At 43.2% G+C, this 25,090-nt stretch overlaps 1 protein-coding gene across 5 annotated transcripts in view; it reads left to right on the top strand.

The window, feature by feature from the left end:
- The window catches only part of slit2 (slit homolog 2 (Drosophila)), a 93,730-nt gene that overhangs the window by 1,780 nt on the left and 66,860 nt on the right, over nt 1-25,090 (top strand). For all 5 annotated transcript variants that reach the window (XM_052084775.1, XM_052084776.1, XM_052084777.1 and 2 more), the window contains exons 3-4: nt 873-944; nt 9,247-9,318. In XM_052084775.1, the coding sequence (XP_051940735.1) occupies nt 873-944; nt 9,247-9,318 (144 nt within the window). The remainder of the gene's footprint in view (nt 1-872; nt 945-9,246; nt 9,319-25,090) is intronic.

Here is a 25,090-nt window from a genome sequence, read left to right as displayed (position 1 = left end):
GACTCATGCATGTGCATCTTTGCCTAGGCACCTGTTAATTTGCCAGTGTAAAAGTGTCCAGGGGGGTCTTATTTTAAACGGTGGGGCCCCGGGGGCCCATGTGCTGCAGCGATTAACGCCCCGGCGAGGAAGTGATGGATGGTGAGGAGAGAAGAAGGTTGTCATTACGCCCAACCACGAATGACGGGATGGATGAGGGGAGGGTGAACGGGGGAGTCAAGTAAGAACAGGTTGCTTAAAGTGTGTGTGCACGCGCGTGCGTGTGACTCAACGTCCAAAAGTGAATGGCAGTGCATACAAATTGTTGGAATTCCTTTGCAGATTATGTTCTTATTGAGTGTGTGTGTGCGCGCGCGTGTGTGTGTGTGTGTGTGTGTGTGTGTGTGCGCGCGCTTTCATGCTTACTTCCGGTCATCAGCTTGCATGAGTGTGTGTGCACCTTGAGTTTATCATGTGACTGCATTAAAATGTGTGCTTGCACAGGGGGCTTGGTCAGCATTCTGGTGTAAGTGAGTGGTCACAGCTAAAAGATTCGACACAGACTAAATTGGATGATAGATGAGTCTGCGTTCAGTTTTAAAGTAAATTCTAGGTGGCTATCGACCGCTTGCTGATTGTCTTTTCTCCCTCTCTCCTTGATGCTGTTTCAACAGTCTATCGTCTTTCATCTCCATCAATCTTATTTTTTTCTTGCACAGCCATCGCAACCTCTTCCACTTTCATCTCAAATAGCAATCTCTTGTGATTTCTTGTCAAACTCTTTTTTTTCTGACTCCATTAAGTCACACTTTCCTCACTCATTTGAACCTTGGAATTTATTTTCTCCCAAATCTTCTGCACACCATCTTATTTTCTTTTGCTTGTCCCTACAGGCAGCTTATGGAGAACAAAATCACCACAATTGAGCGAGGAGCTTTCCAGGACCTAAAGGAGCTGGAGAGACTGTGAGTCAACTTTTTTTTTAATTCCGCGTGTGTGTGTGTGTGTTTGTCTCAAAAACAGCTGCCGAATTTAGCACCAAATTGAACACTTTAATAAACAAGTGCAACTCAGGCAAGGGCCATGAAGCCATATTTTTTTTCTGCGGCCGGATAATGTGCGTCTACATCATGTTTCTTTCCAAAAATCCGCTTTAAAAATTGAAAATTGTCTTCGCTTCTACTAAACTGCAAGCATTTCTTTTACCTTTAACATTTCAGTTGAAAAGCAGTTCAGCAAACCTTTGTCATTGTCTGTTTTCTAAACAGTAATTCATCATTTTGTTGTGTGCATGTCATAACGTGATTATACATGTATGCTTTCTGAGTCTGAATGACCCTCTGAAGGAAACCATGTCTATAATGTGGCCTGTGACAAAAATGAGTTTGACACCCCTGCGCACTAGATGCTCCTCTTACCAATTAATGGGGGCAAAAGACTGTTGACGAGCAAACAAATGGTGATGAAAACAAAACATTGAGCGAAAGCGCTCCCTTCACACCTACACGATATATGACTTGAACTCAAGTCTTGGAGGACAATTTAAAGATGAAGATATTGAGTTGTAAGCAAGCGGTTGTTGGGGTGCGATGGTGCCGTCGCTGGTATTTAGCATCCAACCCCCAGGCAGTTATGGCATAATTAAGCCCGGGTAGTCTGAAAAGCGGCACAGCTTGTCTGGCATAGAGACAACAGCAAGAGGGAAGGGGGATGTGGACCCCTGACTGGTGTAATGTTCATTGTGTGGACTGTCAACCTTGCTTGATGTTTGAGCAACTTGTATTTCTAAATGTGTGTGCGTGTGCCTGTGTGTTGTCTGACCAACAAGCAATGACACACTGGAATGCAGTGGACTGTTACTGAGTCAGATGGGGTTTGCAGGCAAGCTTTTAAGACGTGTTGAAAAATGCAGCGTATGCGTCCACAAAACCGCAGACAAGTCCAACAGTGGAATACATTTTATCCAAATCGAGCAAAATTATACTCTGAAAGAGATTATATTTAGTCCCAGTCTAAACAGAGCACAATGTACACTTGGAGGAGAGTAAAATATTCAGAGTCAATTTTACTCCAAGTTGTAAATCCATTGTGCTCCAAACAACTAAAATCAACTTTTATTTGATATGTTACCCACTCACATTTTCAACTACTGAGCGTAAAGGGTGGGGTCTCTTGTACTCTGAGTGAAGTGATTTTGATCCATACTTAGAATTTACTCACACTGTCATGGATAGGGGAGTCAATTGTATTCCAAAATGTTTACATACAGCTCAATTGGAGGGAAAAATGTGTCTCTGTATATTATTCTACTGGTTTTACTGTGTATCAGGGCACATGCTGTATTTAAAATAAAAATGAACCCGGAGTTTAGCTCCTCTCAATCTTAAAAGTCCTTGTAAAGGCAATTCAGAGTTTTGTTTCTGAGTACATATCTAGTATGTTGTAGAACAGCGATGTTGTGTTTGGAAGAAAAATCTTTCCAGAAGATTGAAAGCTGAAGAAAGGGTAAAAAAAACAAAACTCTCAACTCCATTTCCTTTGTTGTGGTTGTAACAATTAGGTGTCCCTTTCCACAAACAGTTCACAGGGGGACTTCACAATTCTTCAGTCGGCGTCATCTTGTGGCTACCGTGCCTTTCTCTGTATTGTAATTGTTCCTTGTCAACAAAAAAGAGAAATCATGTGCTTGAGTTTGTCAGCAACCAATGCAAAGCTTTATCTAGCTCCAGTCATCAAGTTTCTTCGCGGAATTGCTGCGTGTGGCTGCAGACAAAATAGGAAATAGTTAACTATGTGGAAGTATGGCCAGGAGCCTTTGACAGCGATAGTGCTTTGTGCAATGGAATCAGAGCTGCTGTTAAAACACAATTGAATAAAAATAAGCCAAAGTCCGAGTGACTTTTTATGTACTGAAGTAGAAAGTGGCTGATCCAAAATGTACAGAAGCCTCTTAGCTAAGCTAAATAGGAGTTTGCAGACGATCCTGTTTTGTTGCCTGGCATACAAAGTGTACAAGGCCTGGTGTATGAAAATGGTTAATCCACTTTCAGAGTTTATGACCAGGATTAGATTGACCTGATGCCCCGACTTCTACGCTCAAAACAGACAATTGAACGACGAGCACAGCAAATCTCTTTCGTCTAACAGGACGCGCTTGTTTCTTTGTTTTGTCTCCAAAGGCAACAAACACCTCTAATGGAAGCTAACTTTCTGACACAACATGGTTCTTTCTTTAGTCCTCCTTAAGGGTCTTCAACTGTAATTCACCATCTCTGGCGTTGCATGTTCACAAACACAAAGATGGAGCCAGCCATTAATGCCCCCCTGCAGCTGCCAAACAATGGCACATCTCCGAAGTCTGGAGTCTGAGGCTGATTTCAAAGGGCCCCCATCCTCCAGGAGGCTGTTGGGAGCCTGCTGGGCACCACTGCTCATAGGAGAGGGTCCTAAAATGGGGTGACGGATCCACAGTGACTGCCCCCCGCCGTTTTGGAAAACGGTTCCTCCTCCTCTCTCATCTTTTTTTTTTTGTGTGTGTGTGACAGGCCCTGCAGGGCTCAGGCCGGGTGGGGTCAGGTGTGTGGCAGTAGCTGGAGGGTGTGGAGGTGGGGTGTAAGGAGTTGTGGAGGAGATAGGCATGTCACGGCATACACATGCACATACAGTACACTAACACCTTCGCGGGTTTAGATACACTCATGCATGTGCATTCTCATTTGCAAAGTCGGCACTGTCACTTGAATTCTATCCTTCCAAAACACACACACACACACACACACTTTCTCCTCCTTTTTCTCGTGTTATTTTTTAATACCCGCCCGTCTCACCCTCTCTATTTCCATTGTCCTGTGCATAGTGGAATGTCATGCATTTTGCCCCATGGCTAGAAAAGGAAGGCGACTACTTGATCTTCATATCATGATCTAACATTTGAATAGTATACGGCGGCCATCCAAAACCTGTGAACAGTCACCAAGTAAGTCATGAACACTAATTATGGGATTTTGTGGCACGGTGGAGATAAAGGATTGTATAATTAGCCAGTAATTGAGCAATCACATGTCAGAGATTAAATTGACAGTGTCGAGTACAATAATTGCTGAGGTATTATTACAAGTCTTGAGATGTGTCTATCAACGGATTACACAAGAGATTGAATGTGTTGTAATGTTTTGACACAGTAAATCGCACGCAATCATTTGTCTGTCCTAGATACCCACAGTGATTTCAAAATAATGGACTGTACATAAAGTATTCGCTGGAGCTTTGAGTGATGGCTTTAATGCGGTTGATCATCTCTGAGCTAAGTCGCTGGGAGTGTGTGTGTGTGTGTGTGTGTGTGTGTGTGTCTGTGTTTTATTTATTGAGCAGCAGAGCCTGAAATTACTTGCTCTGTGCGCTCCTTTGTAAAAAGGCATTGGAGATAGATTTCCCTATTGTGCGCACTGCAGCAGCCAAGTTTTTGTATTTACACTTGTTTGCTCGTATCAGAGGAAGACTTTGAATGACGCTTGCTGGCCAAGGAATTCTCGGACGAGATAAAAAGTCTGAAGGCGTTGATGCTATCTGCCATTCTTTTAGAGATAAGATTGGTAGAACCTTGAGTTCACTGAAGGATCTTTTGCAGTGTAAACGACAAACATTGCTGGAAAAACTCACACAAACACACACAGACACACACACCCATGTAGCATTCTTGGGCCACATTAGATACACTGTGAGATCCAATATACAAGAGTTGCGCCTTAAGAAATTCAATAATGCTCAAAACGAGCAGGAGCAGTCAATGTGTAATTTTTTTTTTACGTCAAATTTTGAGTAACACGACACGAGAACAAATATTTGTGATCAAACAAGTTCTTATTTGACACTCTCCATTGGGTTTTCAAAATATGTGAATTTGAGCTTCTTTTAACTTTATTTTTGTGATAGGACAACTTTTTTAACATGTTTTTTCGCAACACTATGATTTTCATGGATCGCATACTCCCCGGTGTTTGTACAGTTGTGCTTGAAATGGTGGCCGGTAAGTGCTGATGCATGTTGAAATTCAGAGAAAAGTTGAGTCTTCGGCAATAACTAGCTCTCGTGTATTTGAGATAGTCTGTGTTTGTTGGTACAAATTGGAATATGTGTTAACAATACGAATGGTGTTGGCGGTGTAATAATTGCTTTCCGGGGTGATTTGTTATTTTCTCCGCCAGCCACAAACTGCAACACACTTTATATCAGTGAAGCTCTGAGGTGTGAAAAGTGAGTGTGTATCCATTTAATATCTTTTTGAATGCTCGGCCGCACAAAATGCCACACGCTGTTGGCAGAAATGAGTATGTGTGAGCTTGTGGCTATTTACTATGTAGTTTGTGTCGCTCTAGCATCTGTTTATGACTGCAGGGATTATCGCCGTGCTGCAGCGAGGCATTCACTAGTTGCAGAGACTCTCACACCTCCGACTTCTCTGTCTTCATCCACTTTAGGACACACTTTTGCCTAATAGGATACAGCATACACAGGATAATATTGCAACTGCATACATGCATACAGTAGATGGGCATACACACACACACACCCACACACACACACACACACACACACACACACACACACACACACACACGGTGACATACATACATAGATACATGCACACAATACTAAACATATTATTAAATTACCAGTTTGTCTTCTGCCGGACGTCCAACTCCAGTTATGGACGATCTTCATAAATACCCATTTGGGTAAGGAGTGCCACAGTCGCCGATGCAGTTCCATCCGTTAATTCAACAGGGACAAACGTGCAGATTAACCGAATCTGGCTCCTGACGTTACCCATTATGCCACACCCCTTAAAGGTAGGCGTCCAGCACATAAGTACTTGTGTCTGTTCAGTTGCACTCGATAGACTCACATGATAAATACAGTTTATTTAAATTAGCTTTTTTCTTTTCTCGTTTTTTTTTTAAAAAACACAATACAGTGCTTTTTTTATTTTTCAAATGGTTAACAAAAATGTATTTTTGTGGGGACTGGTTCAGATTATTGGCATTGAAATTCATTTCTGTGTGGGTAACTGGTTTTGACACTGTACAAGTAAATTGAGTAATGAGCTCTGTCGCAAAACCAATTACACTCTTCAGTCAAGGTATGCCCGTAATAGTTTTGCTAAAAGCAGAATTTCTGACGCAGCCCTTGTTTTGGAACATATACAAGTGTGCAGGTGTGCCTATTGTTTTGGCACCTGAGTGCATGTGATTATTGTGAGTCAAGGGTATATAATTGCAACAGATTGCTTTGCATCTTCATTCTCCTATGGTTAGTCTAACAGCTTCTATTTTCAGAGGATGAGCTCATAGCTCTTCTCCTCCACATCTCCATCAGAAGCAGCAGCAGCTTCATACGCTTCCTCAGGGAAAGCGTAGCCCACTGAACGGGCATTCCTAGGTAGGCAAGACCTGCGGGGATTGCGGGGGCCTCTCTGAAGGACTTGGAGCTCTTAGCCTCTTAACCTCCAGAGCAGCTGTGAAGGGAAAATGGGTGAATAATTTAGAAACATCACTTCTGCTGCATGTTAAATATTTATAATAGGCCTCTGATGTAACTGTGAAGGTGAGCCCGTGTGTCTGCATGTGAAGATGTTTGTCACTGAGGATGTGTGCGCAGCAGGGCTGAACAACCAGTCAAGAGTAAAAACATGATGAGTGACAACCAAAAAGTTTTGTTCACTGTCACATAAGAAATGGTGGCCTGTCAGAGCCAGGAAGACCTTCTCTGCTCTCCTTAACCCTTCCAGAAGTATTAGAATTTAGGTTGTAAATACACAAGACTTGTATTTACAACCTAAATTCCAACATTAATTGCTTTAAACTGTGTTAATTTACTCTAAAGAGTGGCGTAAAATTGATGGTATATGTTCTGGCATTGGCAACTGAATTTCAATGTCAATTTTTGATGGGAATGTTGCCCCTCCCAACATGGCCGCCACATCAGCACATCAGTTCGCTAGGATGGTACAGCACAGTCGCGTATCTCGTCCCAATATATGTGTGACAATGTGGTTGCATATTGCTCGTCATTCACTCAGTCATTTGTGATTGGATGATCAAAGATGCAGTGGAAATTCCACCGACATACACAACCAGGGTTAGGAAGGTTACTTTTAAAATTGAAGTACCGGTAAAAATGTAATACGTGTACTATGATATTAACATAACTACTTAACATACTTTAAAATACTTTGGGATTACTCTGAAACCAAAAATGCTCATGAACACAAAATAAATATCGCTGCCATATACAGCAATAACTCGATAACATCAACAATCTTTCCGTCCTCTGATTGGTTGTTCAGAGCAAGCCAAGTTTGACTAGCCAGAACAATTTGATAGCAATCTGCACACATGAATACATTTTATAATCAGCACCTCTGGTGAATATCATCTATTTTATTTCATGTTTTGGTGTTTTTCTGTTCATGCTCAACTACTTCAATAATGTGCTGTTGTATTGTTTTTTTTTAGATAGTATCGATGGTTTTTCTAATTGCAATGCGACAGTGGTGGTATTAAGAGGTGGATTAAGTCGGGTCGTCTCCACTGAAGGCCCAGGTAGCAAATACATGACCTGCCATTAGGTCAATGTCACGTTTTTCTGTTGATCCCCAATTTCGTTTCCTTCTCTTAATTGCCTTCCAGTCATGACTGCCACGGCATCTCTTGCTTGGGCTTGTGTGTGTGTGTGTGTGTGTGTGCGTGTGCGTGTGTGTGTGTGTGTGTGACAAGGTTAAACAGTTTCAGCAGCCTTTCACTCACTGTGTCACTCATTTGCCTCACTCTCCCCTGACTCACATCAAGGCACATCCGCCCGCAGACATCAGCACACAAACCTCTTCACTCCACTCTAGCAGGGTTAAATGATCGCACCCACATTATTAAACTCACCCGAGTTCTCTCAACGCTTCTATTTGTACGTGGATGTGTGGATGTGTGTGCGTGAGGATGGGCTGTTGTGAGTTCTTCCCCTGTGAGGGCCTTGTTTACTCAGTGGGGTCCCTTTCACACATTCGGTAGCCCGGCCAGACCGCCTGTTTGTTTTTCCCACATCGTCTTCTCCTCTCTCCCTTTGTGGTTAAAAGAAAGTCTCCCCCGTTCCCTACATTGGAACTCTTGTCTTTCTCCCCATGCCTTGCCTGCCTTCCACCTTCTCCACTTCACTATTTGCCTGGCAGCCATGTTGCCATCAAGAGTAACCGAGAGTCTGTTCTTTTGTCCGCTGTCACCAAATAGCATTAGGTGCACTCGCACAATCTGAGGGAACCCAATACAGGAGCTGCATCAATATGATTCATGAGATTCTTCTTCACTCAGTAGAGGGCGGTGCGGCACCCGCACCCCTCACCAAAAAAAAACAAAAAACACATACGCACACAAAGTAAAGTTTCGATATTGTTTGCCTGTTTGTATGTTAGCAAGCTGCTTCTTTGTTTGTGGAGGATCAGACAAGATTACTGAACAGCACCATTTTAGACCACACTGGTGAGGGTGGGGGAATGATTCATCTATTTGTTACTCAGGCTCCATATCCTGGTTCATGGAGTAAAACAAAATTTGCAGAAAAGACAAGATTTATTTTGGGGCAGTGGTTGGGTTTTGGTGTGGCGTGGTTCCATTGCGATTCAAATGGTAACCTGAGATCCTAAGTCCTCTTATTTTTGCGATCCAGATTTGTGATTTGCAATGTGCTTGGTAAACGGTTGTGTTTTATAAGATGTAAAAATGTCACTTTGGCTGACTCTGTAAGAGTGCTAATTATTTAACTGTTTATTGCTTTCTTCTTATGGCGGCCCGGTAGTCCAGTGGTTAGCACGTCGGCTTCACAGTGCGGAGGTGCCGGGTTCGATTCCAGCTCCGGCCTCCCTGTGTGGAGTTTGCATGTTCTCCCCGGGTCTGCGTGGGTGGTTGTTCGTCTCTGTGTGCCCTGCGATTGGCTGGCAACCAATTCAGGGTGTCCCCCGCCTACTGCCCGAAGACAGCTGGGATAGGCTCCAGCACCCCCCGCGACCTTAGTGAGGATCAAGCGGTTCGAAAGATGAATGAATGAATGAATGCTTTCTTCTTATTGCGAGTTAATGAATGCAGGTTCGTGTATCTATTCATGAAAACCTAACCTGTTTCATTATTTTGCTATAATGATGGGAATTAAGCGGCTAATTTACAACACTCTCAGTTTTGGAAAAAAAGGGGGGTTTCATAATGCGTTTTCCGTATTTTTTAGGCGCCTGAATCGGAATAATCTGGCTGTTTTTCCTGAGCTGCTCTTCCTGGGTACGACGAAACTCCACAGACTGTAAGTGCTGATTTCCTTTGTCCTTTCTAACCAATCGCTAAGCTGCTCTGCGTTGTCGTATCAAAGGTCTGACATCATTCGAATGACAAATGGCCTGGTGACATGATGTGACATCATTGTGGACAGAATATGCTGAAGAGAATTTCACACTTGCCACAAATAGGTTACATTAAGAATCCATATCTGTCCCACAAGGTGAAATCGACGCAAATGTTCTCCACCGTGTCATTGATTGGACTTTAACTGTTTGTGCAACTTTTTCCAAGGCTTGAAAATGTAGAATATTTTGACACAAATCTGTCTGCATCTCTATTTGACTAATGGCCGAGTATGGATATTGAGGCCACTTTGGCCTTTTACATATACATTCTAATCAACGTAGCTTGTGTTGAAATGATTTCCAAACAATCCATGGACAAAAGTCAGCACTTCTTAATCAGTCATTAGTTGGCCTGACCACCTATGTTCAACCCTCAGTCTTGATTATTCTAATCTAATTTATCTAATTTTGGCTCATTCCACACCTCTGACTTTTTGGAAACAATTTGGGGAAAGTCCATTTCTTTTCATATATTGTACTAAGCAAGGCCGATAAAGGCATCGGATGAGTTTGAAGTGAAAGAGTTTGTGAATCATGAATCAATTTGTTAATCATCATCACCTCACTAGGCCCTCTCTCAGTTTCAACATCAGCGATGATCCCACAAACATGCAGGATGAATGGACAAACATTCCCACCGACACAAGCCCATTTTTTCCCATAAGGGTGGAAGCTATTATAACGGCAATGGGAAACCTACTCTGTATTCCATTCATCCGTCCAACATGGAAGTTGATGATTAAGATTTGCTTTCGCGGGTGACATCGAATGATGTGGTGCCCCAGATCTGGTCCCCGGGACTGAGTTTGACACCTGTTCTCTTTTACCATCAATGACTCCAACTCCTTTTCTTTTACACTCTACTTTCCTATCCCTGCAGTCCCGATACTTTTGTTCGTGTCGCCAAGTTTGCTTGAAAACAAGCAACTTGAAAACCTAAATGGCCAATTTGCTCTGACGCAGCTGGAAGCTTAGCAACAACAATGCGATGGTACATGGGCGAATGAGAAGGACACATGGGATTTTCAATGGCTCTCTCCATTGAGGCCAGTTCAGTAGCTAATGGAGATTAGCACCCCGACAGCTGCTGTTCACTGCGCGTGCATACATACGTGTGTGTGTGTGTGTGCGTGTGTGTGTTTGTGTGCACTCATGATGAATCGGGTTTCTCCTCTAAAGTTACATTTGGCCTTGCATGGGGAGTAAATAGGTTTAGTCACAGAAAATCAACAGCCCCATTCAAAGGCGTGCACCGCTGACTGTTGCAGCACCTTCGAGCTCTACGTTCTGTCATAGTGCTTGGCGTTAAAACGATCTGTACATCTCAGACTGTGGGAACCAACTGCTCATCATGGTTTTTTGTGGTCTCTGGGAATAATTATGGCGTTGTATATACTGTATAGATGCATAGGTATTTATATATGCTGTAAATCCAGCTGAATGAATTTATCTGAAACAATATTGACACACACAGATGATTCTCATTGTGTGAAAGTTGTTTATGTTCTGCGGCTGCTCTGACGGTTGGCTGTGCTCGACCTGTCATGTCTGAGGTTGTGTGTCTGCCCGTGCACCGCTGTGTGCATGTTTGTGTGTGTGTGTGCGTGTGTGTTGCCCAAGCCAAGTCTTGGCATTTACTTTGCGTGTGGGCCAAAGGTAAAAATACATCCCAGCTATACTTCTCTCCACTCAGCTGTCACAGACCACCGGCCTGTGAGTGCGCAAACATACGTTTATGTAGCAGTGGTGGTGTACGTCTCAACCACTTCTTGGGGCGCATCTTCCGTGAACAAGTGTGCCTCGTCCATCCGAACAGCATTCATTGGGTGGTGGTATTTGGTCATGATCAGTGTGTTTGTATAAAATAGATTATGAAAATACGCGGAAAGAGACAACAAGTGTGCTTGCGGACAATGGGAAAAAAATGTTTGCAATCTGGCGCCTTGGCAGCCACAAAGCTGCGAGCGTATTTGTCAGACGTATGGAAGTCATTTAGTGCGCGTTTCAACCGCAAAGCTGTAGTCAATATTAATTCTTTTGTGTGTGCCTTTACCCCATGCGGCGTCTAATTATATTTTTAGAAAACATAACATGAAACCCTTGAGAATCTCTCTGTGGAAGTGGAACTGTGTTAAGTTTTCTATTGGGGTCAGATGGTATGTGCGAAGTCTCTGCTTCTTCCAGCAGTGCTGCTATATTTAAGAACACTTACTCAACCTGCTATTATGAACATTTTTGTATTCACTCTGTTAGAGCTTAAAATTGTGTGTGTGTGTGTGTGTGTGTGTGTGCGTGTGTGTGTATGCTTTTTAACCTTAGTGCAGTAGTTGTAGGCTTCATGTCCTCAAATTTCCTGTAAATTACATATCACATTCTTTTTCTTGTTTTTCTCACTACATTCAAGCAATATTTACTGTATGGAGACAATAACATATTATGGAGTCAAGCTCTCAATCTATTTAGGAAGAAAGGAATGTTTATAAGGCGGCACGGTGGTCGACTGGTTAGCACGTCCCACCTCACAGTGCGGAGGTGCAGGGTTTGATGGCCTCTGGTCTTCCTGTGTGGAGTTTGCATGTTCTCCCCATGCCTGCGTGGGTTCTCTCCGGGTATTCCGGTTTCCTCCCACATTCCAAAAACATGCATGGCAGGCTGATTGGACGCTCTAGGTGTGAGTGTGGGCGTGAATGATTGTTCATCTCTGTGTGCCCTGCGAATGGCAGGCAACCAGTTCAAGGTGTAACCCACCTACTGCCCGAAGACAGCTGGGATAGGCTCCAGCACGCCAACGAGGATAAGCGGATTAGAAAATGGTTGGATGGAATGTTCATCTCCTTTGCTACATACCCCATAATTAGACAATAAAAATCTCCCTTTCTCAAATTAGTTTACTTTATCTGATATGAGTGCAATCATTACAACTACACACACTGCACACTGCGCTATTCATCCATCCATCTATTTTCTATACTGCTTATCTTGTTCAGGGTTGTGGGTAACTGGGCCGTATCTCAGTTGACTTTGGGCGAAAGGCAGGGTACACGCTGAACGGGTTGACAGTCCATCGCAGGTGTCCTTAAGCATCATCAAACCAACACTGTACATATTAACTTTTAAAAAGTTTGTTAACGCTTTGGAGTCATGGTAACAGCACATGCAAATGAAGTCAATGATCCCTTCTGCTGGTTACCAATTTGTTTAGAATTAGAATCAAATGTTCTGATTGGAAATAAAAAATCAAATGAATCTATTCCGGAGTAAAAAAATCACCATCTTAAATACTTTATAAGCTATATGTAAGGGCAATATTTGGGGTGAGATTTGGACAAACATTTCACGGCGGCCCGGTAGTCCAGTGGTTACCACGTCGACTTCACAGTGCAGAGGTACCGGGTTCGATTCCAGCTCCGGTCTCCCTGTGTGGAGTTTGCATGTTTTCCCCGGGCCTGCGTGGGTTTCCCCCGGGTCCTCCGGTTTCCTCCCACATTCCAATAACATGGATGGTTAGCAGGCTGATGGTTGTTCATCTCTGTGTGCCCTGTGATTGGCTGGCAACCAATTAGGGTGTCCGCCGCCTACTGCCCGGAGACAGCTGGGATAGGCTCCAGCACCCCCCGCTACCCTAGTGAGGATCAAGCGGTTCGAAAGATGAATGAATGTGGACAAACGTTCTTAAGGGGGAAAGCAACCTAGCCCCTGTTAAATTAAACACCCTGTGTTGATAAATCATTTGCCGGCATGCATAACGGTTGTTCACCCTCTGAAAATGTCTGCTTGAACGTTATGGTTGGATTCTAACACGAATACGTCTTTGTGTTAATGATGGTGAATTATATTCGTTGCACTGCTCCTCCAAGCAAACATAAATCGTCATAATTGGGCCAAAATCTGAACAGCTCCTTCACACACACACACAAAAATTGACTCAGTAATTGCACAATTTCAGGCATTCCAAATGTTGGTATACATGCAATTAAGATGTCAGTTTGTCATAATATATCCATTTTTTTAAACACCTGCGTCCTAAACACACATATTTACCAATACCGCAGGGCACAGACTGCATTGGGTTTCGCACATCTGGAGACGCCATGTGGCGGGCAGCACCCCAGTAACCATGTCTCTCTGAATTTGCCATGACACACACACACACACACACACACACACACACACACACATGCTCTGTCTCTGTATTCCATTTTCGAGTGCTGAGAACCACAGCTGTGCATGTTTGCTCCAAGCGAGAGCTAAGAGACAGAAAGAGAAGGTGATTGGGTCCAACAGAGCCAGTTCATTAGATGGACTCTGTAAAACATGATGGCCCACTAAAAGATCAGCACCTTTGCCAAGAACCCGGACAACCGGCGAGCCGCTGCACAAATCACCCTTTCGGTCACATACAGATGTGTGTGTGTGTGTGTGTGTGTGTGTGTGTGCAATCCTGGACTTTATGACCATGGAACTGACGAGGTTCAATTCTGGCACCTTTTATGACGCTCTGCTTTTATTAAAACTGTAAAGTAAATGCTTGGGGATGGATTAAAGGATGGTGTGGTGGGTGAAAAGAGAACATTCTGTAATTCCGCAAATGTGGTTGAGTCAATGTGAGTGAGTTCAGATTGATGGGATGTTTGGATTTTATTGTGTGTTTGTTATTTTCCTGCCCTGCTTCATTGCAGTGTCACACTTGTCTGAGACAAGCATTGCAAGGTGAAAAAACAACAGGTTTCACCAATTCTCATCATCAGTTCTTACGCTTAAAAGGGACGCAGGTTTTTTTTCATTTTCTAAAGCATTTGCTGCGGGTGATCTGGCTCAAGGCTTACTAAGCGTATTTGACAATTTGGCAGACCGGACTCTTCCAAGCTGGGTGGCCCAGCACAGCAGAAGGAGTATCTTGGAGATGCGCCCTGGCTGATTGGTGGCAAAAAGTCCATCTTAATTTAACACCTGCTCAGACCAAGCCGAAGTGGCTGACGCAGGGTAGATAGCTGGTGCAACACAATTTATTTCATTCATATATACATGTAAACGGTGTCAATCACTGTCTTATATTTTTTAAATCATCCAGCTGGGTAGCACAGCAATGGACACACAAACAATCAGGGAGAGGGTAGGGAGCGGGTCTCCAAGTTACAAGTTCATGGTGCAAATGTGCTTAAGCCATATCAAAACTTGAATGCATGCTGCCACATTTTAATGCCTTCAAAGGAGACACTTTTAGGGCATGCTTGAAGTCGACTGTGACTACTCCAACAGAAGCGCAGCTCGCCCTCCTGCAGATTTGCCGGCACATGCTCACTCGTCTACGAAATGACCAACATTGGGTCTGACCCACCTCTGCGCAGGCTTAGGCCACGCCAAGCACGATGAAAACGGAGGCCAAAATCTACAGACAGGAAGCCCAGAGTCGAGAATTGAACTCTGAACCATAAGAATTAGGAGGCAGATGTGCTCCCCACAAAGTCCCTGTGCTGCTTTTAGAGGATGTGTTTGTATATAAAAGTCTTACTACTTTGACAATGCAATTCATACTTTTGTAATCTCAAATGTCCATGTGAAATGATATCCACCGCACATGTCAGCGGAGCGCAGTTTTCCTCCACCTTGATCAAATTCACCAAAAATTGCATTTCGAACCTGCTCCGAGCTGGTCTGAAGTCAACTTTATTTTCCGTCACCAAACTGTCAATTGCACTCAGGGCGTGTAAAACCAAACTCCATTGGTCCACCTGAACACGCAGCGTGTTGCGCTGCGGTCTGCCAAATTCCCAAACGCGGTAAATTAGACGTGCCCCAACATGAAACTCAAGATGTTTATACACCGAATGCACATGCGCCGTCTACAAAATCAGAGATCAACGTGTGTGTGTATGTGTGTGTGTGTCAGTGTGAGATGTATGTTTGTGCATGTAATAACATTTAATCCTCAGTTAAACTGCCATGATGAGGCTTTACCAAGCAGCATTGTTGCTTAGCAGCCTAGTAGGTTGTGTCTTTGTCTTTTGTAAACCCTGATACACACACACACTCACACATACATACATTTAAGGCACACACACTCATGCACTTGCCACCTCGGTCGAGACGACAAGTTCTGCACAATGATTCGAAGAGTGCAAACATTTGGGAACAAGTGGGTCTTCCAGGCGTGTCGACAGTTAACTAACATGGAGGAGGAGAATGAGGAGAAAGGAAAATGGCGGAGGTCAGATGTAGAGAAAAGCTCTCTTCGTAAATAATGTTTTTTGTAATTCATAGAAAATAAATCCAGTGCTTTTAGTTGCCACAGTGACGACAGCCTCTTGGGTCCGAGAGAGGTGAAAGGTGAAGAATGTCCTAGTCAGGAGATCTCAGCAGGAGGTGGCATGTCCAAGGTGGGAATGTCCTTCTTAGCATTTACCTACAATAACGATGACAAAATTCAACATATGTGGGTAAAATACGTTTATATTATGTGGACCCCAAAGAGCATTTTGATAATAAAGTAATTAAGATATGATTTTCTTTAAGGGGGTGGGGGCAGGGCATTAATGGACATGAGAGCTAAAGAAGAGAGGAAGTGGGACGTGTATGTGTGTGTTTATATATATATAGTTTATAGTTTTTCAAATTTTATTTCGACGTTGCCCGATATCCTTTACACTTGACAGCATTACTAATGTTCCTCAGTGTGATGAATGGAGATATATTTTAGCGATTGTTTTCATATGACACAGTACATAAACATGTCACCGTGACCATCCAAGGAAAGGATTTAAATTCCCCTAAACATCTCAGTCTCGTTCCCATTGTGAACACGAACTTGCGCCAACTCACCATTTCAGCATTCAGGACGATTTCCTGCCCCACTCCTATTTCTTTGAATGCACTTTCACAGAGATAAAAATTCTCCTGCACACACTCCCATAAAACAATAGAGTTCTTTTCACATCTTCCCAGCAGATGCTTTCCAACAGTCCAGAAGTCATTCTGACTCAGAGGAAGCATCCAACTGAACTGGGAAATACTTTTATTTGTTCCACTTTTTTTTTTTTTTTTAAAGTTGAGGTACTTCCATGCGACCTGTTCTCACACGAGGAATCACCTTGAGTGCAAACAAGGGCTTACAACTGCGTGAAGGTGCTGAGTGTCACTGAGTCATTCATTTGCCTTTGCATGAGTAACATGATTGACGTCTGAATTGCTCAAGGCCACTCATTCCTAAGAAGTGATTTTTACCATTCATATCCTGACACAATGCTGCAATTCATTCTCAAGGGATTCAGAAAAGGCCTTTGCCAAAGCCGCAGTGGCATTATTGAGATGGCGCCCGTACAAAAGATTGTTAAACAGACAAAATGTGAACGTGAACTGAAAAGGCCTTGCTTGAATTTGATCACAGCCAGAACAAACTTGTTTCTGAATGAGCCGAACGAAGCGCAGTCAGATAGGAATGACCACCATCTGTTCTTGAATCAACAGAATTCCAAAGGCAGATTGGATGCGTAAAATCAAGTTCTTAATATTATCTTGTCTCTTCATTTAGTGCCGCCCAACAAAATTCCGGGACTCTCATATGACTGTTACTGCGTCTTGCAATCAGATGCTCACAAGAGATAGATTTTTTCAAGTACTTGGCTTATTTCTCCCATGGGAAATAATGGAAATGAAAATAATCAGTTCCAAAATGAAACTTTTACCATCACGGTGTAACATTTTAGCATTCTTAACTGCCATGTGGAAATGTAACCCCTCTTGAAAAAAAAATGACACATTGATACAATATGTGTACATTCTGTTCTTGTTCGTGCATTTCTCAAAATCACCATATTTCACTTTTGTGTTCAGTGGTTTGGCCAACAAAAATCAGGAAAAATAAAATACAATGTACAAATGATTTCTGCGCCATTTGACATTACATGAGATTTTTTTTTCCTTGCAATTTTATGTATGATTTGGTGTGTGGCTTAGTTCAGTGATCCCCAACTAGTGGACTGTGAGAAATCATCAGCTGTACTGTGGGTAGTTTCACTTAATTGATCCAAAAATCATGTATTTGCTTCAAATAATGTATCTTTGCTCAACTATCTATGCCAGTGACGTATACTGGCACACAGAACAATTCTATGCTCTTCCACTAGATGGCAGAAGATAGATAGAAGATCGATGAACGTCTGTTTCCTTTTTGTGCCTTTTATTGTTGCTGGCCTCTATCGTGGTTGAAAGACTGCTTTTAGTCCATACAACTGTCAACTGGACATTTCAGTTTACAAATCATATTGAAAAGAGCTGCAAAGCAGTGTGGGCTGTCGTTACAAAAAAAAAATCCTTTGAATGTCCAATATCCAAACTGAATTGTTTGAGTGACAGATTATGTAGAAAATGCACCACACGATCAAAGTAATCTTGCCTACAACGAACACAACATGCCGCCAATTTGGCACGGCACATCAATCAATAACCTGTTGGGTGTGTGAGTGTCAGAGGTCGGTAGCTCACAGGTGAAAGGTCTTGGGGAGCATCCAACGAGATCTCCAGGATAATGAACATGCCAGGCAGGAGTGGTGGCAAGAAGCAACGAATTATACTTCGAAAAAGGGGGACACCAACAGCGAGGATGGAGGGAAGCCAGAATGACTGATGGCTATTTAACGCAGAGATTTGAGATGTGTTTGCTGTCTTAAATGGTGTGGAAAAGAAAAAAGAATAGCGGAGGAAGACAATGAAGCGATGACACAAGTTTTTTGTACATTGTGAGTGAGCTGTGAAAGGGATATGCAGAGAAAGTCAAGAAAGAAGATGAGAAGGAGGTGAAGTTTTATCAGCCATCACTGGAGATAGCAGATAGTGTGTTATACACAATAACTCAGGTGTGTGTGTGTGTGTGTGTGTGTGTGTGCGCGCGCGAACAAATATTTGTGAGGTCGTGGAAATAATCCAGACTTGCCTCACTGGCGTGTTATTTCATTGTTATTTTTATTCCTGTGTGTGGTGGCTCCGCCCACCAAGTGTCAAAATCACGTTTCTGTTCCATGTCGAAAACCTGTTTGCCAATTAATGCTCTGTGCTTAACTTCATCATGCAAGGAAGGCGGTAGAGGTAGACGGCAGCAAAATGTGCGCGTCTCCCCCTGGCCGACCTCCCTCTGCAGGTATGGCTCCGTGCGCGGCGCGTGTTGATATATCTGTGTCCCCGCTCGATGAGTTATGGGCGGGATTATGTTGTAATCAGGACAATTTATCATGCACAGCTCCTCGACTCGCCCAAATCACATCCACTCAGCAGTATTGACCTCGGCATTATAGCTCTGGTGCTCGAATAAAGTGTTGAGATTGTCTTTTAAATGACCAAATCCTCAGTGTGTAATCAGTCAACGCTTTTACATTTAGGCTAGATCACAAGATGTCATATTGCATCAGCTGCTATCCTAACTCAAAGCTATTCTGATTCTTAGTCACAGAAGCTGTTGTATCCCACAAAAATGCTATAACCATACATTAGGAGTTATCATCCAGCGACTTTTGCACAGGACCCCATAAAGCGGAATATTCCTGCAAAATACTGTAGTAGTTCCAATTTCTGGTGTGATATATAAAATATGTTACCCTGCCTGAACCCAGCCTCATATTTTACATTTGGAAAATTTCGCACACTGCCAAAGATAAATGGCACCAAAAAAAAAAAAAAAACGGTTGGCGTCGGGCTGAATCTTCACACCTCCAAAATATTTCAGGATTCTCCCAAACCGGCGCGTTTGTTCAACTAATAGAATTGCATCGTCAAAAAGAGCAAGTGATTTTCAACACTTTAAATTGGTCAATATTTTGCAAATGGACTGACCAATAGTATGAATTTCTGAAATTGTTTTTTTAACATCCAGAAAAATGGTGGCAGGGACGAGAGGAGAAAGGGGAGAAATCGTTCCATTGATGTCAATCAGTCAGCAGACCTAACATGGCCGCCTCTCTCCGCCCGCGGGTGCCGGCCTCCTCCCTTTCCTCTAATCCTCCATCTTGGCTATACGTCAAGCCGCCTTGTCCAGTAGCACAATATCCCCCCTCCAGGGCAGGCAACTGCATCGCCTCTCTGGCTCCATTAGTGCCACTCCACAGGCATAGTCGGCATTCTCCAGCGGGACCGTCATCGCCAGCCATTGGCACCCACCCCTGCCCCCCATCCCTCTCAAAAGATCCCTCATTCTCCTCCTTGGTCACTCTCATCTTCTTCCTCTCCATCGCTCTCCTCCATCCATCCATCTTCTTTCTCTCCCCTCCATCTCACGCGTTGGTTTGGAGAGGCTTATGCAACACCCTCATGCAGAGTAACAATGCAAAAGAGGAAACTGGAAGCTGACCGGTGATCCCTCCCTGCGATGTCGCTCACAAGTTTTCAAGTCTCTGGCATTATTTCGGCCCGATGCCGAGTGTGTTTTAATTGACCACGGCGACTTAGCCTCATTAAAACGCATCATGAGGCCAGGATGAGAGCTGTAGCACATACCCTCACCTCCCCTTCCCCGGCAGAATGCGATGCTTTTGAATAGGAAGGAGAAGATCAGTGCTGTGAGAAGAACAGAGAAAGCGTAGCTGCGCAACAGAGAAAGCGTAGCTGCGTAAATGTGGCTAGCGTCTAAATGACAGCTTCCACCTCAGAGGTGTTCTTATCCCATTATTGCTCTCTGTCATTTCGACGGCCACGCAGAGTGTGCACCAACCCACCAAGTACGACCCCCCTACCCCCACCCCAATTCAACGGCTTGTTCTTAAAGGACGCTGACCTCGCTACAAGTGCCTGACACAAAAGTACTCTGCAACAAACACGCATGCATGCACACGCGTACTTACACACATGCCAACAAGATTGGGTAACTCCGAATAAAATAGATGCTATCTCAACGAGTGATCCAATAAACTATGCAAGACAAGTTAAGACTCCGATCATTCCCCGCGTTCTCGCACTAATGCCATCAGGTTTGTTGACTTGTTTCTATAGTAAGCTATTCTGCAATACCTGTGATTTTTTTTTCTTTTTCATAATGCAAAAATACTCCAACAATCAAGTCAGAGAAATGGTAGAAGACTATAGAAATGTATCAACTATGTCAATACCGTTTGGAAAATACAATGAAGTTGTAATATTAGGGGAATAAAGTCGTAAGGTTAAGAGTATGTATCCAATGTATTTTTTTTTCAATTTTACAGGAAAAAAAGGTGTCAAAAAAATTATAATTTGATTAGAACTGAATTATGAGAAATTCAACTGTCAAAATGTTCCAACAATTGAAGTGACATGTCAAGATTTTTTTTTGTTTACTCAAATAACGGCACAAGAATTGTGACAAATAGTTGTACAATTTCTGCAACAAATCCCACCGAATACATTCATCAGACCAAAGTCAAAAAACATCTACGCGGAGTAAAAAAAAGGGACTGTCGAAAGCTGTAATCCTCTGGCAAATCCTAATATTGAAGACCCGTCTTGCGGTGGCTGAACCGTTTAGTAACCCTCAATAATTAAAAAAAAGAAACTCTGATCCAAGTATTCCCTTGAACCTACTTGGCCTGCGAAACATTTCTCTCAGACACACACACACACACGCAGACTCGTACACCACAGTGGACTTCAGTCATCCGCCCACCCTTGTTTTAACGAGGGACTTCTTCAACTTTATGACTTACAGCACGATGGAAATACAAAGACGGATCCTCATCCTTCGGGGAAATTCAATTACGGACAATTGGCAGGCGTGCAGAGAGGAGGGATTGTAGGAAGGAAGGGAAGAGGGTGTGTGTATCTGTGCGTGCAGAGAGGAGGGATTGTAGGAAGGAAGGGAAGAGGGTGTGTGTATCTGTGTGTGTCTGTGTGTGCGTATGCGTTATGTTCAGGTCCCTTCCTGTTCCTGGGTCAGATATTGAGGCCTGTGTCTTGACAGCTCATTGGCAGACGCTCTTCTTCGCACACGAAGAGGAATTCTATCAATCCGCTCCTTTGAGACGAGGATAAATAAACGATGAATGCAATTTTTTATCATCATTGAAGCTGTCAAACAAGTGGCTGTAACATTTGCCCTCCATCACTCCTTACTTCTCAGCCACAGAAATACTTTGTACTTCTGGTCACTTGCAATCATTAGTTGTTTAGATTGCAACTTGGACTCTGCCTCATTTCGTTTTGGCGCGGCGACTGGCGAAAAAGTGATAATAATGATGTGTTTATGCTTTGCTCTTTGGGTCTTCCTTCAATTCCCTCTTTGTTTAGTTCAGTCTCCTTTCATTATTCGTTTGACATGTGTGTGTGTGTGTGTGCGCGTGTGTGTCTGTGTGGGTGTGTGTGCAATAATGGAGCATATCGCCGACTTTAACGAGGCAAAAAAAATCAAATAAACAATAGATGGTGTCGTGCAACGAGGAGGGTGGGCTCTTCCGGTATTGCTGAAGTCAGCCGTGAGATTTTGACACCTGCAGGTCGATAAATATGCCGGTTTTACTGTAATGTGCTTGAAAAAGAGACAGCGCCATGATGTCAGCCTGTTTTACGAGTCTCATAATTACAGTAGAAGGAAGAGCCCTGAGCAAGTGGGAAACTGTCTGTGTGTGTGTGTGTGTGTGTGTGTGTGTGTGTGTGTGTGTGTGTGTGTGTGTCCAATAGTTAGCAGAGTGATACTTTCCTAGATGCTATATTGACCTGCAAGGTAACATTTGTTTTGGATGATGACCATTCATGTTGATTCCATTTATTGATCGGTGGAGGTAGTCCGTCTTTAATTGTGTTGTCTTCCCCTCCCCGAGGTGATTGTTCACGGTCATTGCTTCGTTTGCAGGATTACCCCACCCAAGAGTGAAACTATATCACCGTATCCAATCCATCTGTGTTTGAAAGCTGTCTTCACTGAAATATTCACAGCATGAAACGCATGAGAAAAGTGCGTCTTTTTTGACAAGGCAGCACATGTGTTTCACATTCGCTCCTCGTACAATGACTTTCTCAGCCTCGGCTGCTTTATGTCAAAGTTTCATCCCCCATTTGATTAAATAGCGATTGGAAAGAATAAGGTGATTTCAGAATCGTTCCGTTAGTCTTGTCTTGTTTCACGACAGACACATTTGATCAAATTTAACTTGCATTTAACACTGCTCAACAATTTTTAATTCATTTATTTGTTTTAATATAGAAACATGTTAGAAAGTTAAGCTGTTGCGGGTTCAGATCGGGGCTCCGACATTCTTGTGTGGGGTTTGCTTGTTCTCTCGTAGGTTTTCTCCATTTACTCGGGTTTCCTCCCACATTCCATACACGTGAATGTTGCATTCCATGAAGACTCTAAATTGTCCCAGCCAGATCCTATCCAAGCTGATTTTGTGCCAGAGGCGGGATACAACTTGGACTGCTCCCCAGCCACCCAACGGCACATATTATAGACAAAGAATCATTTATGCTCACACCTGACGACAAGTAAAAGTCTTTAAATAAACTAACATGCATATTTGTGGAATGTGGCAGGAAGCAAGAGTACCCGCAAAAAATCCACACCGTCATATAGCGAATGGCGTTTCCTTTCAGCAGGTGCACCTGTTCCGCGTTTCCCAATCAAAGTCTCGCCTAGTACTGAGGTAATGTCAAGTTTCCAAGTCCCCGTCGGATTATTGACCTTGCTCACTCTTGTGATATCTTTCATAGTCGCTCTCGTTAGAACTTTGTCCTTTCATGAATCCGTTTCACGTATTCATTTGAATTGAATAGAAATAAATGTCTTTATACTGCCGGAAAAAATCATGCTCATGGTTGTATTGTTGTGTTGTGTGAACTCAGTGGAACACGATGAAAATGGGGGAGAGTGAAGGAAGGTTGAAAGGGGTGGGGTGGGGGAGTGACTTGAGGGGGAGGGGTGAGGAGGAGAAAAAAAGGTTATTAACCGCTTTATGGCCTGAAAACCTGCATGTACGGACAAAACCCTGAGCTGTGTGTGTTTGTGTGCGTGTGTGTGTCTATGCGCGTGTGTCTGTGTGTGCGTGTGTGTGTGTGCTCGCGTGAAATGTTCGTGATGTCACCATGACAAGGCTTATTTGAACTGAATGCAAATGCGCATGCGCGCGTGTGTGCATGTGCTTGCATGTTTGCGTGTTGCTTCCAAGAGCATATTTTAAGGTCACGTCTTGAAATGTCTTGTGCGCTCCCATCATCTCCAGCTTCCTCCTCCAATCGTCACTGTCCCACAATCATCTCATTCGGGAGATAGAGGCCAACAGACTGTCTTGGCTGGTTCCACTTTTGAATCTTAACCTTCTCTTCTAAAGTCATCTCCCATGAATTTAAACGATGACATTGAACTCTTGTGCTATTCCTTTCCCGCCTTCTCACAGGTGATGTGTTGATGGCGGTGAAGGCTGCTCGTCAAGCAGAATGCATGCTTCTAATTGAATTGTGCGGGGGGGGTGAGGGGGGGCAGGGTGGTGGCAGAACAGCTGTTTCCATGGTGGCAATTAAGCACTCTGAGGTTTCAGATCAAGCCTAATTAGCTTTCAAAAATGAAAGACAGACTGATGAGCATGACTGGACCAGACCATTATTGTGTGTGTGTGTGTGTGTGTGTGTGTGTGTGTGTGTGTGTGTGTGTGTGTGTGTGTACTGTATACATGCGCACATGTGTGTTTGAAAATGAATGTGTCCTTTCTCTTTGACAAAAATGTTCAATAGAGTATTCCAACAAGTTATATTACTACTCAAAATAGTTATTCATGCATACTTTGCAATGGTGTGCTGAGAGAATTTGTGATGAGTGATTCTTAATTGTTGTCACCCTGGGACTCGCATTTTCCAATTGTTGCAAAGCCACAACCCAACTTTTATAGAAGTAAAAAAAACAACACATGTGGAGTATATTTTCAAATTATTTTTGTTTAACTAGCTGCCTGCGGCCCACTTTTGGATCCCAAGCCAACGGTTGAGAATCCTTTTTTTTTTCTTTCTTTTGAGTAAATGAACTGAGGGCCCAATTACAATGAATTAACTAAGTTAATGAATCATCCCATATCATAACAATCCTCAGACACCAAATAAATTTGCTGAGGATAAAAATGACACCCAAAAACATGTTCCATAATATTGGAATTGGAATAACAACTCAGTGAAATGAGTGCATTAATAGTGAGGCAAAAGCTCAGAGCATGCTTTTAGTCCCCTTTTTCTTAAAGCAACTGCCTATTTTTTGGAACATTTTAATTGAGGAAAAAGTCATAAAAACGTTTTGTGCGTAAAGTGGTCGAGGCAGCAACATTGCTGAGGTTCAGCGATTGAAAGTCAGCTTTGGGCATCCTGTGTGGAGTTTGCATGTTCTCCCCCACTCTCTTGTGGGTTTCTTCCGTTTACTCAGGCTTCTTCCCGTATTACCAAAAACCTAACCCATAACATTCCGAACCCTAATTGGAAAAACATACATGTTAGGTTAATTGAAGATTTTAAATTGTCCAAAGGTGGGGGAGTGCAAGTTTTTACCACAAAGGAATGTGATCTCTGCTACTGGCTGGTGACCAACTCTGGTTGTACGCCATCTCTTGCCCAGAGTCAGTTGGGTTAGGCTTGCGCTCACCCGCAACCCTACTGTGGATACATACACCTTATAGAAAACAGCTGAATGGATGGATTGTGTTTCTCCAAGTAATATGTAAAACTTGACAGAGTACAACAGACGTA

The sequence above is a fragment of the Hippocampus zosterae genome, chromosome 13 (assembly GCF_025434085.1).
Source record: "Hippocampus zosterae strain Florida chromosome 13, ASM2543408v3, whole genome shotgun sequence".
NCBI lineage: Eukaryota > Metazoa > Chordata > Actinopteri > Syngnathiformes > Syngnathidae > Hippocampus > Hippocampus zosterae.
Note: the sequence above shows the minus strand (reverse complement) of the source record. Positions and strands in the feature narration are given on the sequence as shown.